At 39.6% G+C, this 17286-nt stretch overlaps 1 protein-coding gene across 1 annotated transcript; it reads left to right on the top strand.

Annotated features, from left to right (window-relative positions):
• Positions 1 to 728: 728 nt before the first annotated feature.
• LOC118422254 lies at positions 729 to 6088 on the top strand. Its single transcript, XM_035829773.1, has 7 exons — positions 729 to 854; positions 2053 to 2250; positions 2919 to 3024; positions 3730 to 3857; positions 4883 to 4945; positions 5073 to 5228; positions 5865 to 6088. Exons 2-7 carry the CDS (start codon positions 2094 to 2096, stop codon positions 6086 to 6088), a joined length of 834 nt encoding a protein of 277 aa, XP_035685666.1. The 5' UTR covers positions 729 to 854; positions 2053 to 2093.
• Positions 6089 to 17286: the final 11198 nt, after the last annotated feature.

The following is a 17286-nucleotide window of genomic DNA, read 5'->3' as shown; positions in this document are numbered from 1 at the left end:
AGCTTGGAAGAATTACCAGAACCTTTGATCTCCTTCGTCCACTTGGTGTTGTACATTGGACGTACGCGTGGAACTTTGTACTTTGTTTCTAGAACACGTGATAGCCAGGTGGTAAAATCTCACAGTCAAATTCTACGTCTCATTGTGCAACACTTGTTGGACCGTACCGATGAGGTTAGCTAGCTCGGCTTTGTTGCTGGAAAAAGAATATAAACATCAAATCGCATCTTCGATTCTGAAAAGGGTAAGTTCATTGTCTTTTTGTGGTACAGACTATGTGTACTGCTTACGCATTGCAGTCATTATTTCGCTAAGTTTAAAGTCACATTTGTGGGAAACATGTGACGATCACGTTGAGTAAAAATACGCATAAAGTACGGGTCACAATGAAAACGAAAGACACAAAATTTCCGCTTAAAACAGCGTGTTTTTTTTACATCCTCCATTTTTCTTTGTGAAAGGCTTTTTAATGTTTCGTTTTACTTCTAAGTGATATATAGTTTACTTAATAAGTATGTAAAGTTCTAGGCATGGTTTTACTTGAGCGCAACCGATTGTCGTGAATTTTATTGCCTTAGTATCAATCACATCGCCGAGGGAGGTTGGCAAAACTACCAGAACCTTTGGTCTCCTTCGTTCAAATGATGTTGTACATTGGCCGTAGAACTTTGTACTTTGTTTGTAGAACACGTGATAGCCAGGTGGTAAAATCTCACAGTCAAATTCTACGTCTCGCTGTGCACAATACTGGGCAGTCTTTACCTGTTGGACCGTCGCACCGAGGTTAGGTAGCTCGGCTTTGTTACCGAAAACAAGAAAGAAAACCTCGAATCGCATCTTCAATTCTGAAACAGGTACGTTCATTGCCTGTTTACGGCACTGACTGAAGCTTACGCATTACAGCCTTCCTAGCTTGCGCTAGTTTAAAGTTACATTTGTCCGAAACATATGTCGAGTACAAAACACGCAAAAAGTACTGGCCGCAAGAGGAAACGAAAGCCACAAGATCTCCGCTGCTGATATCATCATTTTTTTAATCCTCAGTATCTTTCTATTTTAAAGGCTTTCGTTGTATCGTTTTATTTTTCCTTATATAAAGGTCTAGGTACGGTTATGCTTCAACGTAATCGATTTTCATTAATTTCATTCCCTTAGTATCGGGAACGGTTGGAAAAATTATCAGAACCTTCGTCTTCTTATATTCACTTGTTGTACATTGGCAGTAAAACTTTGTACTTTAATTTGGTAGCAGAGCATGTGATAGTCTGGTCGCAGTGATGTATCCCATTGGGTAATTTTTGACTAGGTCGGCCTTTTACACCATAAAAAAAGAAATTAAAAGGAAACAGCAAATTTTTAAATTTAATATGAACTCAATTGTCTCAATCGCACATCCCTACCCATATAAAATATAAAAGTGATATTTTTAGAAATAATGTGTGTGTTCGGGTCACAACGGAAGCGAAAACAACTGAATCTCCCGGCTAAAGGCAGCATATTTGTTCCATATAATTGGGATACTAGTACTTACTATAGATGGACAAATAAGATCTTTGACAGTTAACCTTACAATGATTACTGTAAACTTTAGACACTGCTCCTATCAATAGAAATATAATCCGGTAAAAAATTTTGTCAACATTTTGTAACATTTGATTAAGGATTAATGACCCACCCCGAGGTGTATATAGTGTCATAACGCCTGGTCCTTTGCTATAACCATCGAATGAAACCGTTTTTATGAGGTGGTTATAGCAAATGACCAGGCGTTATCACACTATATACACCGAGGAACAGGCAGGTCATTAAACCTTAACATACGTGTTAATTAAACTATTTAATGCATGGCTGTTCATTATTCTCCCTGTGTTCTGGTGTCATAACCAACATGAAATGGGGTCTTCTGATTTGTCAACGACCTCTGGCTATATGAAAATGGTCTTTAATCACCCACTATAGCCAGGTCACAAGACGTGCATTGAATCTACCAGTTGCGTTAACAGCAATGGAACGTTACGCCCCGTTTTGACAAACATTCCCATATTTGCCCAGGCAGGCCACGCACGTAATTGACCCAAAGATCGCACCTTACAATGGCTGAGATAGTAGAGAAACTGCTTGCAGATGTCTCTGAAGAAGGCTCACACGACCACATCACTTTAAACACGTGGTTTGACAAAGTCATGAAGGCTCTGACCGTCTGGCTACCATTGTTGGTGTCTGGAACGCTGTTTCTGGGTGAAATCACTGGTAAGTCCACAACATAAAGTAAATAAGTACAATCTTTCGACATCTCTGTTTAGGCACAGGTGCTTGTGTGTTCTTGCAAACAGCACAAGTAGAGTAGCTGTAGATGGACCCTTTTGATATTTGGGTAGCTGTCGACAAAATGAAAGACAAATTGGATTAATTTTGTAGATCCCAAAGCGGTTTTCTATATCACTACAGCAGAACTTATAGATTTTATGCATGTATATCGTCTTCTGGAAATGCTATAGTCATGGCTGTTAGCTGATGCGATAACTCGCATTTATTTTGCACAGAATAAGGGAACTGACAAAAATTCATGCACTTGCAGATGTCATCCATATGATCAAGTCAGTGTGACCAAACTGGGAAAGAAAGGAGCATCGATATAACATCGAATTGCATTCTTAAGAAGAAAATATCATTTCATAATGCCATGCTTGAGGTATTTTGAAGTTAGATAAAGTGACTATCAACAGACATAAATCATTTACACTCTTTTTTGAGATAAGTATTTTATACTATGGACAACTTGTGCTATTTAGGGTGACGTGGAGAAGATCGCTAACTTATTATACAATAGACAAGACGCAAACGAGGGTGAAAGATAATAGACTATCTTGCAGTATAGCGAGATACCGGATTTACGGATTGTTGTCTTGTCTCCACAGGTGAATTCCAGAACGTCTATTGCTACCCTCCTTCACACCTAACCATTTCTCAAGCTAACTTTCTCAACGCCTTTTGTTGGGAAGATCTGCCGAACGATCACATTTGGTACCCATTGTTTCCCTACACTGTGCCGTTAATTGCATTAGTCATGAATTCCCCACATTTCCTTTGGAAGGTGGCGGTAGGCGCAAAAATGAAATCGCATATTGCTTTCATATCAAATCAAATCGAGAACACATTTTCATTGTACCTCAAATTCGTTGATTTGAAAGCTAGAGACATTAAAGCTAACAATGTTCTTGACCTATTTATATTTATATCCGCAACCCAAAGGGAAGAGAAAAATAGAATTCTAGTCGCCAGGCAGCAAATGGAAGATTCTGTTAAGAGGCTTACTGAATTTGTCACATACCTAAACGGTAAAAATAAGCTACGTACGCGTCAAATACTAAAATTAGGGGTTTTGCTCTTCTGTGCTTGTGGTTGCTCAGTGTATCTGGCATTTTTTGCTAGTAGATTCTTAAAAGACAATTCATTTGTCTGCAATGTAAAAGTTATCAGCTCGATCAATGAAACAGAGGCCGACGCGCACATAGAATCTACTTGTCAAATCGTTGGAGTTAAGCATTTGTATCATGTGTCATTTCTGCTTTTGGCATGTTGCATTGCCGCATCGATATTGACCTTTATCTTTTTCTGCAAAATATGCTGCAAAAATTACACGTTTTTGGGCAATGTCATCACGAGCCTCGATCGTTTAGCAAAGAATGCCACTGACGATAAAGGTGTAGTATTCACAATTAAATCCAGTGCATTCAGTGACTTTTCTATCATCGGCCGTCTCTGTGGGGAGAACAGACACCTCATTTCAAGTCTTAACATGATCATGCAGATGAGCGACGAAATCAAACGAGCAAGCAAAGATAATACACAAGGAAGTGAGTTTTTTTCTCTTATTTTCTATAAACGTTTTTTTTTTAAGTCCAATGCATACAAACATCTGGTAAAACGGGTTCCACCGTGCCGTATTCTGTATTTACATAGGCCAAGCTATCTCACATTGCTCCTGCATTAATCATTTCTGAGATCAGAAATGTTTGTCAATCCTCTCATGTCAGGCCCCTTCACTATATTGAGTCACGACCCTGGCTTGCGATGTGTCCTTCCTGCTACGTTAGCAATGGCCAACCGTCAGACAATCAGACTCCCGTTTTGAATTGTATTGTTGTTGAAAAAATTACGTTGCCTATTGACCGCAGGCGGCAACATAAGTGGGCGGACTGCTTTCCGGTATGTCAGGTTTAACACTATTCAGACCGGGCTTTTTTGGTCATCCCTGGAGGGGCTGCTTTTGAGGCCCTCCCCTTCTAAGACCTTTAGCTCTTAAACGACTTATTGTAACCACCCTATTTTTAGGGAATAATCTAAACATAATGTGTACGATTTTTAAAAAAAATTGACGCTATAATGACGTTATATGACGTAATTATGACATCAATATTTTGAATAAGTTGGCTGGACCCATGAAAAAAGGGTATTCCGACGAAATTTCAGCAAGCGCAAATTTTTCAAACTTGAGATTGTTGCCAACATTATTTTAGGAAACCTAAAAAAATTTGGTGGCTCTAGCGTAAGCCGTTCTTGCGTTATACGACATGAAAGTTACCCCCCCCCCCCGGTCTGAATGGGATTAAACGTGTCAGAGAGTTGCTGATGCGGCAACTAGAATTAGACACATCTGAATCTGAATGCTGGGCGTAACGTCTCAGACAAAACCTTGCTCCTCCTGGAAAGCATGTATGTCATGACTGCAATCTTGATAAAATAGAACCCAAAATTTCCCCAATTCATACACCTAATAGTAAGTAATGCAAGCAAGTTAACATGTGTTATGAATTTTGATAACCTTATAGAACAAAACCTACATATAGCTCTCTGTTCTTACATTTCTCTCATCTCAAAGAAGCGAACAGAATCTGCAGTTGCTGTTTTCCGCCCGGCGACAATGACCCAGACGATACGTCAGGTACTAGATTACTTTACTTTTTTTTTCCTTTTATACATTGAGTTGACATGTTGAATCATTAATCTTTTTATTGACTTGTACATAGCCCTTTATCTATCAAATCTACTATGAACGTTCATCCTTTCAGAACTACTAAATCATAGGACAGGTTCTGTCGCAGGAAGTGATGAAGCAGTGACACCCTCACAACCTTCATCAGGTGGCCCATCATCAAGTTTTCCGACCGTACACACAGAAGACAAGGATCTGTCAGGGGATGGAACGCCACTAATGACGCTAAAAGGTGAGATGCCACAAGTGACTCTTTAAATATGAAGTGTTTGTTCATAGTAATAACACATGATGATATAGGTTCAGTGACGTCATGCCTCCATGAAACATTTAGGACTTTTTTAAATCTTATGCAAATGAAGACATCCGTCAAGATATGTTCACCTTTGAATGATTTACACTGTCACGGGTGTAACATGTATTGAAGTCCTGTTATCGAAATCGGTAGATTTATAGAATTTCATCAATAGTAATTCAATCTGTATTTCAATAACTTGCGCCTTATTTTGCACATCTCTGCCCAGGTCACCGGCATGCATAATATGAAGGAAAACAGACCTTCTTTTTTTCAATTTTTTTTCGTCCTGGGACCATTTTAACAAAAACGCCCTTGCGCAATTGAAAGTAGTAACCATAATATGCCCAGAGCACAAGATATCAAACTGAAAGATCCGAAGTAATATTAGGGGGCCCAAACGCTTATAATTTCTAGGTCTCATCAACGAATACCCACATACCAAATATGAAGAAAATCCATGAAGACCTAGATATAACCTGCATTTTTCATGGAAGTAATATTACCATTAAATCTACTTTTGAACGTTCTTCCTTTGACGTCTGTCTTATTTAGAGTTGTTTATTCTTACAGAGAAACCAAATCGCGATACCGACGAGAACGATGACCAAAGTGTGGGTGGTCAGCAGACAGCAAGCATTGTTGACATTGAAGAAGTGCTAATGCACGCTCAACATTCATCTGGTGGCCCATCATCAAGTAAGCAGATCCTCACTGCAGAAGACGAGATCACGCAAGACGGTGCGACAAGTGATGACCAAGGATTGGCTGAAGGCAATGTTAGCATTAACAATTGAGTGTCCATTTTGTTGTTCCAAGATAGAGTCAGTCTGGTAAAGACGTTGACTTTGTTAATACAAAGTACAAAGTTTCTATAATATTAGTCCAATTTGCTACATTAGCGCTTATAATCGTCGCAAAATGATTTTCGTTGAAACTCTGATGTATCTTTTAGGGGCTCCTCTAATGAAGATCAAAACGAAGTACATTTAGTAATAAATATTTGACTATCAGGCAAAAACATAGTAGTATAGATGTAGAGAGTGACTAGATGAAACTACCAAATACTTCTGATGGTCGCCACATACATGAATTATAAGAAACTTTATTTGCAAGTACTAAGGCACATATATAAGGTACATATTAAAACATAAGGGGATGCAAAGGTGATAATGGACAGCGATTAACATTATCATAAAAAAGAGACTATACTTGAATACTAGTGATGGTTGTGTCTTGACAGGTTGTGTTTAGCTACTGCTTTGGAAGCAGATTAAGACGTATAGATGGACGTGTAGGTCTAGTATCTGCACTTTATGGCCTTTTACAAATAGGTTGAAAAAGAAAATAAACTTCATGGAGAAAAACATGTAAAACTAGCGTTAATGACGTTTGATACCAAAAGCTAACTTTGAATGTAGACCATTCCAAGGTTTGTGATCTGGTGCTAGATATGATAAATCTTGTGATTAATTAGTTAGATTGGCTGTAAATGTTTGCAATACGGCAGTACACGAAGTCAGTAGCCTTGTTTAGGGAATCCTTCGATACCAATTGATATTTAATCAGGAGTATGGTTTTGATAGATAATAAAATCAATCGAGAGCTTGTATGATGCTTTCTTGACTTCAATGACTATGATTTTATGCTGAATTTAGTTTTAACTCATCCCCCACTATCTTTTACAATAAGCTAAGAATGAGACTCATTTTCTTTTTATTTACATTGTCTTGTATTCAGACTCTCGGCCATAAATAATATCATAAGTGATTGTGAAACGTTTGTTTCTTCAAAGACTTAGCCAGTTGTTTGCGTTCTTTGTGTAATGTACATTATCTGATTGTTGTCAAAGTTGGTCTCTGTAAATGGGTTTAATTACAATGTAGGCCAATTAGTACCCATTATCATAACGCCACCATTATCTTCACGAGTGAGTCACCCTCTCTTACTAGACAGCCCCCCCCACCCCCAGCGTTCTTTATGATAAGATCCCCCCTCCCCCTGCAACCACACATCCCGAATAAGTTGGTCTATGTCAGTCCCAACTTGAGTATATCCATGTGTTAGCATTCACTTATTTTTCCTCATGTGCCCTTAGATTGGCTAAAGTATATGATAACTTGCCATTTATAACCATGACAAAAATGTGAGATATATGAAGTGACACACCCTCCCTATTCAGAGGGCTTTGGCTTTTCGGGGCATTGGATCGCGACCCCACACTTAAAATGCCGTGAGTACTTGTATCTCCATGACAGCAGATTTGTTGTTGATTTGTTGTCGACCGATTACTTGAACCCCTGATTAACTGATGGTTCAATATGTTAAATGTTGAATATTGACTGGTCATTCGTGTTGGTGAAAGTCACTGTGAATAAAATTAAACAGTAATTTCCAACCCATGAAATTGAACTTGATTAAAGAGGAGTAGATCAGTCAAAATGTGGGTAAGTCCAATTTCTTGTGTTATATTTTAATCTTATTTTTTATGCTTGAAAGTTATTTCTTAATTTGCCGTTAGGTTGGCTAAGTTGTAAAATTTCGTGAGTTCTACAATTTTTAATTAATGACAAACATGTGAGATATCCCCCCCCCCCCCACAATCTCTAATCGGGGCTTTGGCCTTTGGGGGCATTGGATCGCGACCTCGCACTCAAAATGCCGTGAGTACTTGTATCTCCATGAGAGCAGGTTTGTTCTCTACCGACTACTTGAACTCCTGCTTGACTGCTGGATAATCATTATGATATATGGCCTTTACTCTTCATGAGTCGTTCAAACATGTCGACAGGGTTTGAAGTAGGCTGAGGAGTTCACTCTTATGTACTTTTCTTATTGACTGAACTGAGCTTATCGCTAAATGTAGCTTTGTTTACGGATATAGAAAATTTAAAACGATCAATTTTGGGAGTTGAGATTCTTAGCCCTCAAACACCCGAGTGGGGTCCAATGGCGTAAACTTTGAAGTGTCATTTCAACATTTTTGATCTGAAGAGAAATTCTCAAATATTTTGAATATTTCAAGCAAAAAATATGAGATTCGTGCAGCGCGGCCTTCTCAGAGTTGGCGTTTGTGGGCATTCGCTAAAAAGACTGCCCCTTTTGTTTGTGTTCTATCCTTTCACGTAGCTGTATGTATGAAGATTGTTTTACGCGATAGATGTTTGTAGGGCATTGCTTTTAACAAGAAAGTAGATCTGTTATGACGAGTGACCTATTATAAATGTTTCTCATTGATTATACAAATGAACAAATACACATCTGCAAAAGTGCTGACCCCGGATGGCGAAACTGAATTGTTCAGTATCACTGCAGGAGTCCTACAGGGCGACACACTAGCACCCTATCTTTTTATACTTGTTCTTGACTATATCATGCGCCAGACGCTCGGGGACAGAGAGACTGAGCTCGGTTTTGAGCTAGAAAGCAGGAAAAGCAGTCGTTATCCCCCTGTAGTAATAAATGATTTAGACTTTGCCGATGATATCGCGCTACTGGCAGAGAAAATCCTCCAAGCATAAGAAGTACTTCTGCGTCTAGAAAATGAATCTGCAAAAGTGGGGTTGCACCTAAACGCAAAGAAAACCAAATTCATGGCATACAACCTAGCTGCTCCCATCACGATCAAAACTAGGAGTGGTGACTTAGTGGAGGAGGTGAAGAACTTTAAATATCTAGGGTCAAACATGGAAAGCTCTGAGAAAGATCTAGAAGTAAGGAAAGCTTTGGCATGGAGCAGCTGCCACAAACTAAGAAAAGTTTGGAGCTCACAGCTATCACGGAAAATCAAACTCAAACTTTTCATCGCCACAGTGGAGTCCATTCTTCTCTATGGGAGCGAAACTTGGACACTCACAAAATCCTCCATAAAAAGTTTGAACGGATGCTACACACGGATGCTTCGCATGTGTTTAAATGTCTCGTGGATGCAGAAACTCTCCAACGAACAGCTGTATCAAGACTTACCGCCCATTTCGGAAAAAAATCAAGGCTAGGAGACTGAAACTTGCTGCTCACTGTGTCCGACACACCGACATTATTGCATCCAAACTAGTTTTATGGGAGCCTACAAAAGGGAGGAAAAGCCGGGGCAGACCCAAAGTCAACTACATCGACAATCTTAGAGCCGACACTAACTTACAAGATGTGAGGGAAATCCAGTCCTTGATGAAAGACAGGGAGGAGTGGAGACGACTTTCTAGCTTGGCTCGAGCGGGAGCTCGACCAAAGTAAAAGTAAGTAAGTATACAAATGAGGTCCTCATTTGCATGAAATGTATCAGTTGATCTCCTCTACCAACATAACAACGTGTTCAAGGTATAAAAGTCTTAGCAAAGAAAGCTATTGTAGCATTTTCTCGTAAATCATGTGAATAAGACCCTAATCTGCATGACTTACGTCCGCATGTTCAACTTAACGTACATGTTGCTACCAAATGTCGCAAGAATTGATTTGATTTTTTTGTCATTTAACACTATAATAACAATTTCACATTAATTATGTAAATTAGGTAAAATTTACATAATTGATGTCTATCGATATTTTTCTCTTTTCTAGTTACATGTATCATACAATGCTTACGCATTTCAAGTAATGAAATGCCTTGGCTTAATAAACTCTGCTTATCAATGATGCAAATTAGCTCCTGCTTTGGGTCTTATCTATGAAAGGCATTTCCGAAGTTATCTACATATCAAAAATCACAATGATCCGTCAACCCCTTCGATCCTGAGTTATTCACTTCGTGAAACGAAGTGTTTGTAGTCAGTGCTGTTTTGATGTCAGGGGGTCGTTTGTCAGCCTGATAACTAGGGAACGCCTGAATGGATGGTTTTGATATTTGATATGTGGGTAGGATTAGACATGACAAAGGAATGGCAGGAATTGCGTTACGGCAGGGCGCTCTAGCGGCGTGTTATGGTACTGCAGCGGAACTTCCGGTTTTGCTATTTTTTGTTTGGGACTTGTTTGGGTGATGATTTTTAAGTGGTAGGTAGCTGTGTAAAAGCATGAAAAGGTGTGTAAGTTTTGGCCACCTAGGGTTTTCGCAGAGGCGGTGAAAGTAATTCTTGTTTTAGGTTTTGAGAAGGAATAATGAGAGAAGGGGTTGGTGGATGTTAATGACTGTAGGTATGCAGATAGCTTACGTAATGATGTACATACTTGTATGCTTGTTATGCAAATTAGCTGGCAATTTGCATAATACAATAGGTATGTGTAGAAACCCTCAAAACTCTGTGTCTGTGAACAGTCCAGCTCCTTCACGCCAACACAGATTGATCTGATATTTGGTATGTGGGTAGCTGTTGAGAAGGAGAAGAAACGTACGAGGCGTTTTTTTGTCTAGTGGCTTTTGACGGTTTTGCAGGGGATGTTTGTACTTGAAAAATAGTGTTTAGTGTGCTAAGTGTGGCGATTACGCAATAGTGGTTTATATCTAGGAGTTACGTCATTCTGCGTGGGTTGGAGTTTTGCATGGCCCCGTCCCCACAGGAAGTGACCCCAAAGGTCATAGTTGCGCAATAGAGGACAGCACGACTTATATATACCAGACGATTACAAGACAATGGTACTATAGGGACAGTACATTATACATGATGGGGTGTAAACGTTTCCTATAAGATTTGATAATCTGTAGATTAAGGGTAATGAATAAGGGCAATGGTGATATTGTTTACAGGGGCCTATATTATACGTTTAAAAAGGGTTGTACATGTAACAGTTACTACCGGTACAATACATTGTTGAACAAAGCAGGGTTTGTTTTTCACAGTAACTTGTAGTCATTGATGAGATTGTTTATAGGGATTGTACATTAGACATATGGGATACACAATGTAGTGGACTGCATGTTACATCATCATTGTTGCAACCATTGATACATTTGCTTCCGGTGGTGGATTTGTTATCCTACCTGCTGAAATCGGACAAATTTCTTGTTGGATAAGCATTTGGTCTCTCTTCCAAGGAAGAAATTATGCATCCTGTATGTTATCCCGGACAGAAAAAGGTGTCGCGAGGCGTATAGTCCTATTGACTGACAAACCCCGTGCGGGCGGATAAAGCGTTCCCACCACGGCAGGACTTGGGCCAGCTGGACGACGCGCGGCTTGTCATGGTCGTCAGTAGGGCTCCCATAACCTGGCTAAATGGTTGGAAATTAACCACTCTACCCGGAAAAGTCAATACTTGGACAAATACATGCGATGTACATCTCAAAGTTGAAATTTTATCAACTCACCATTTGGTTTTTATGTCCTTTTGCAACGTGTTGGTGAACTTTATCTAGAATTTCAAAGTTATGAGACCTCTGAACATTCCTATGTCCTAAGAAATCCGCTGAAAATTCAAAAATTGGCTTTCCTTGCGGTAAATTTTTCCCTTCGAAGATTGTCGCCTTTCCTGATCATATGTAAAGGACACGGGATCATCTAAAAAGTTCCATGAGTTGCAAGGCGCAAGCCCATATATATTATTTGTACTTTCATGTCTGGATTTCCCAGCGATTAATTAAAGGTGGGTCACAAGTGCCAAGTAGCATAATCCGCCATTTGTACTGATATGTGGCGAGAACGTTTGGGCGAGAGACACGGGGTCATGTCAGAATTTCAATAAGTTCCAAGTCGCAAGCCCAAAATGGAAGTTATACGTTTATGTCTTGTTTTCCCAGCGATGTAATGTAGAGTATATAGGTCACAAGTGGTAATTAACATAAGCGCGTCATTTGTACTGACATGTCGCGAGAACGATTAGGTGAGAGACACGCACGAGGTCATGTCAAAAGTTCCATGAGTCACAAGTCGCAAGCCCAGACGGATAGTTATACTTTGATGTCTTGATTTCTCTGCAATTTAATCTAGGGTAGGTTGCAAGTGCTAGTTAGCAGATTCATGTCAGTTGTACCGATAGGTTATTTAAACGATTGGGTAAGAGACAATGGGTCATCTGAAAAGTTCCATGAGTTCCAAGTCGCAAGCCCAAAATGGAAGTTATACTTTTATGTACCTGAGGAGGAGCATTCCGTGACGACACCAGCCATCACATTTTGAAGGTGTTCGCTGGGGATGTGAAGATCATTTATGTGGATCTCACCAATGACGGCGTTGATGTGGTCAACGTTATTGTTTTATGTGTTATCTTATTGATAGTTTGATGCAACCGTCGATTTTAGCCCAGTCAATATAAGTCTTTATCTTTAAAAGATGAAAGATATTTTCTTTGTCCATGGAAATGAATGGACAGGGACAGTTGGTGCCATGTGCACAGACAAGAAAGGATGGATGATAGAATACTTTTAAAATACAGCCTACTGCCTAAATCCTTTTTTTCGGCGCACCTCACCAAACACATAAAAATCCACGTATAATTCCAACAACATAAACACTGTTAAGCTAGCCAATGACACGTCTACAAATAAACCCTGCACCACCGCACCATCACCCATTTCACGAAGGTTGAGTTCTGCGACCGCTTGTTCCCTTTCAAAAGGATGGTGCAATTACACACGTGTGGATGAATTGCTGTGGAGTTTCTGGAATGTCTGTGAATCCGATCTATCCGCAACAGTAAGCCTGATATTTCTCTCTTCTTGAGTTACGTATTGCATATTTTTTACCATTCTAACATGAAATGCAACGTATTTATAAGCAGTCCTCATTAATTATGCACATTGCTTCCTGATTTGCATGATAAGCATTTAATTATGGAAGACATTTCTCAACCCATTCCCGAGTTATTAAATATTAAATATAAAGGGATGATGCAACTACACATGCCTGGGGAAAAATTCTGACATGCCTTCGGAGATTTCGGGAATTATTGTCCACTGGTCGCAAATGATACTATTAGGCTCGGCCCTGAGGCGTCGCCAAAATCTCCGCTAAGAATAATCGTGTTTCCTCCTCCGACATCTTTCTTTTTCAAAGGCTTTTCATTGTTCCGTTCTATCTTTAGGTGATATTCATTTCCGTTATATAAAGGTCGAGGCATGGCTTTACCTGAGCGACATTGATTCATGAGAATTCCATTGTCTTAGTATAGTGTCAGTCAATACGCTGGTAGAGCTGAGAAAATTACCAAACCTTTGATCTTCTTCGCCGTTCAAGTGCTGTACAGTTGTACATTGGTCGTAGAACTTTGTACATTAGCTGTGGAACATGTGATAGTCAGGTGATGAAATTCCACAGTCATGTGCCACACCTTATTGTGCAACATACTAGGGAGTATTTACCTGTTGGACCGTCGCAGCAAAGTTTAATATCTAGCTTGACTTTGATACCGAAAACAAGAAGGAAAACCTCATATCGCATCTTCAATTCTGAAACAGGTACGTACGTTCATTGTCTTTTTGTGGTACAGAATATTTGCACTGCTTGCGCTAAGGTTAAAGTCACATTTGTAGGAAACATGTGAGAATCACGGTGAGTACAAAACACGCTTTAAAGTACTGGTCGTAACAGAAACAAAAGCCACAAAATGTCAGCTGAAAGCAGCATGTTTTCTCCGACATTTTTCTTTTCATTCTTCTTATTGCTTTATTTTCAAGTGATATTCACTTTCATTTGATCAATGTTTAGAGCAGTGTTTTACTTGAACGACATCGATTTTCATGAATTTCATTGCCTTAGTGTCAGTCATGTCGCCGGTGAACTTTTTCCATGCTTAAGAAAATTGCCAAAACCTTTGATCTTCTTCGTTCAAGTGCTGTTCAGTTGTACATTGGTCGTAAAACTTTGTACTTTGGTCGTAGAACATGTGATAGTCATGTGATTAAATACCGCAGTCACGGCGACTTCTCATTGTGAAACATACTAGGCAGTCTTTACCTGTTGGACCTAGCGAAGTTAGCTAGCTCTGCCCTAATACCGTGAGCAAGAAGGAAAACCTCAAATTGCATCTTCAATTCTGAAACTGGTACGTTCATTGTTATTTTCAGGTACAGTCTACTTTGTCTCTGTGTGGCTATTCCAAAATTCTAGATTTAAATTATTCAGTGCGCTCTAACGGATTACAGCCCTCGTTGTGCTAAGGTTCAAGTCACATTTGTAAGACATTTGTGAGGATCACGTTGATTACAAAACCGCAAAAACGTACGGGTCGAAACAGAAACGAAAGCCACAAAATTTCCGCTGAAAGCAGCATGTTTTTTTTTTCCATTATCCTTCATCTTTCCCGTTTAAAGGCTTTTTTGTTTTATCTTTTTAGTGACGTTCATTTCCATTGTATCAAGGTCTAGGGCAGTCATTTACTTGAGCGTCATCGATTTTCATTGCCTTAGTATCAGTTATGTCGCCTTAGTATCAGTTATGTCGCCTTAGTATCAGTTATGTCGGAGCAAATGGAAAATAACCAGAACCTTCGACTTCTTATGTCCACTTGTTGTACATTGGCAGTAGAACTTTGCACTTTGGTCGCAAAACATGTGATAGCTAGGCGCCATCGATTTTCATGAATTCTATCGCCTTAGAGCCAGTCATATCGTCGGGAGAGCTTAGGAAAATTACCAAAACCTTTGATCTTCATCGTCGTTCAAATGCTGTACAGTTGCACATTGGTCGTATAACTTTGTACTTTGGTAGTAGAACATGTGATAGCCAGGTGATGAAATTCCACAGTCACGGCGACGTCTCAATGTGCAACACACTAGGTAGTCTTACCTGTTGGACCGTCGCAGCGAAGTTTAGTATCTAGATCAGCTTTAATACCCAAAACAAGAACGAAAACCTCAAATCGCATCTTCAATTCTGAAACAGGTACGTTCATTGTTCTTTTGTGGTACAGACTATTTGTACTGCTTACGCATTACAACCATCCTTGCGCTAAGGTTAAAGTCACATTTCTAGGAAACATGTGAGGACCACGTTGAGTACAAAACACGCATAAATGTACTGGTCGCAACAGAAACGAAAGCCACAAGATGTCCACGGAAATCATCGTTGTTTTCATTCTCCGACATTTTTCTTTTTAATGGCTTTTTATTGCTCAATTTCAAGTGATTATCACTTCCATTTTATCAAGGTTTAGAGCAGTGTTTTACTTGAACGACATCGATTTTCATGAACTTTATTGCCTTGGTATCAGTTATGTCACCGGGAGAGCTTGGAAAAATTACCAAAACTTTTGATCTTCTTCGTTCAAGTGCTGTTCAGTTGTACATTGGTCGTAAAACTTTGTACTTTGGTCGTAGAACATGTGATAGTCATGTGATTAAATACCGCAGTCACGGCGACTTCTCATTGTGAAACATACTAGGCAGTCTTTACCTGTTGGACCTAGCGAAGTTAGCTAGCTCTGCCCTAATACCGTGAGCAAGAAGGAAAACCTCAAATTGCATCTTCAATTCTGAAACTGGTACGTTCATTGTTAATTTGAGGTACAGTCTACTTTGTCTCTATGTGGCTATTTCAAAATTCTAGATTTAGATTATTTAGTGCGCTCTAACGGATTACAGCCCTCGTTGTGCTAAGGTTCAAGTCACATTTGTAAAACATATGTGAGAATCACGCTGATTACAAAACCGAAAAAAAGTACGGGTCGAAACAGAAACGAAAGCCACAAAATCTCCGCTGAAAGCAGCGTGTTTTTTTCCATTATTCGCCGACATCTTTCCTTTCTAAAGACTGTTTAGTTATTTTGTTTTATCTTTTTAGTGATGTTCATTTCCATTTCATCAAAACCTAGGGCAGTCATTTACTTGAGCGCCATCGATTTCAATGCATTTCATTGCCTTAGTATCAGTTATGTCGACGGGAGCGCTTGGAAAAATTACCAGAACATTCGACTTCTCATATTAACTTGTTGCTGTACATTGGCAGTAGAACTTTGTACTTTGGTCGTAAAATATGTGATAGCAAGGTGATAAAATCTCACAGACACGACGACATCTCATTGTGAAACATACTAGTACTAGGCAGACTTTACATAACCTGTTTGATCGTGGCAGCGAGGTTAGCGCGTGGGCTCGGCTTTGATACCGGGCATCAAATCGCGTCTTGAGTTTTGTAACAGTTACATTCATTGCCTCAGCATAGCTGTTTCCAAACCTTTGATTTCAATCTAGTTCGCACATTTTATCCTCCTGTTCCTAAAGCAAAAGTCACATTTGTAGCAGACATATGGAATAATCACGTCGAGTACAAAAGATTGGTCGCAACAGAAATATCATCAGCATAAGGCAGACGCTTTACGAATGAAGCAACCATCATTGGAAGCGTGTACTCAGCTCCCCAAGTTTCAAAACATACGTATTGAGCAGTAAAGAAGACAGCAGGCTTTGTACAATGGTACCTACTATCTAGACAGGTACATTTCTGTCAATTAATTTCTGACACAATGCATAAAGGCTAACTGTCAAATGACTTAAAGGCACAATGAAAGCAACTGAAATTGGGAGAACCTCGTTTTTTTTGCAACAGTGTTATATATTTGTTAGAGTCTTAAAGTGTAGAGGCTCTTCCTATGCCACAAGCCGCACATGGATCCCAGCTTAACCAGCCTTGGCAATTGAAGTGTCACGCCCCCTTTTGATAAACATTCCCATATTTACCCATGCAGGTTGCGCACGTAACTGACCTCAAAGATCACATCTAACAATGGCAGCGATGGTAGAGAAAATGCTCCCGGAAATCACCGGGGAACGTCGTCACGGTCAGGTCACCTTAAACACGTCATTCGACAGACTCATGAAGGCTGTGAGTGTTTTCTTCCCATTGCTGGTGTCTGGTACACTGTTCTTGGGTGAAGTCGCTGGTAAGTTCACAAGACAAGACAAGGCAGATTGTTATATTTTTGTTTATTTACCCCTGGCAAGAATGTACTTCTTTGTGCAGATAGGGCGTCCACCTCTCTTATTTGATTTGACAAGATCATCAACTTACATGGCATATGTAAGTGAGGATCTTATTTGCATAATAAAACGAAACATCAATAATATATCGTAAGGTCATCAAAGGTATAGGTGCCCTCTCACTGCACTTGCGTCAAGCTTGCGTCACTG

The sequence above is a fragment of the Branchiostoma floridae genome, chromosome 9 (genome assembly GCF_000003815.2).
Source record: "Branchiostoma floridae strain S238N-H82 chromosome 9, Bfl_VNyyK, whole genome shotgun sequence".
In the NCBI taxonomy this organism is placed as follows: Eukaryota; Metazoa; Chordata; class Leptocardii; order Amphioxiformes; family Branchiostomatidae; genus Branchiostoma; species Branchiostoma floridae.
The sequence above is the reverse complement of the archived record's forward strand: the minus strand, read 5'-3'. Positions and strand labels throughout refer to the sequence as shown.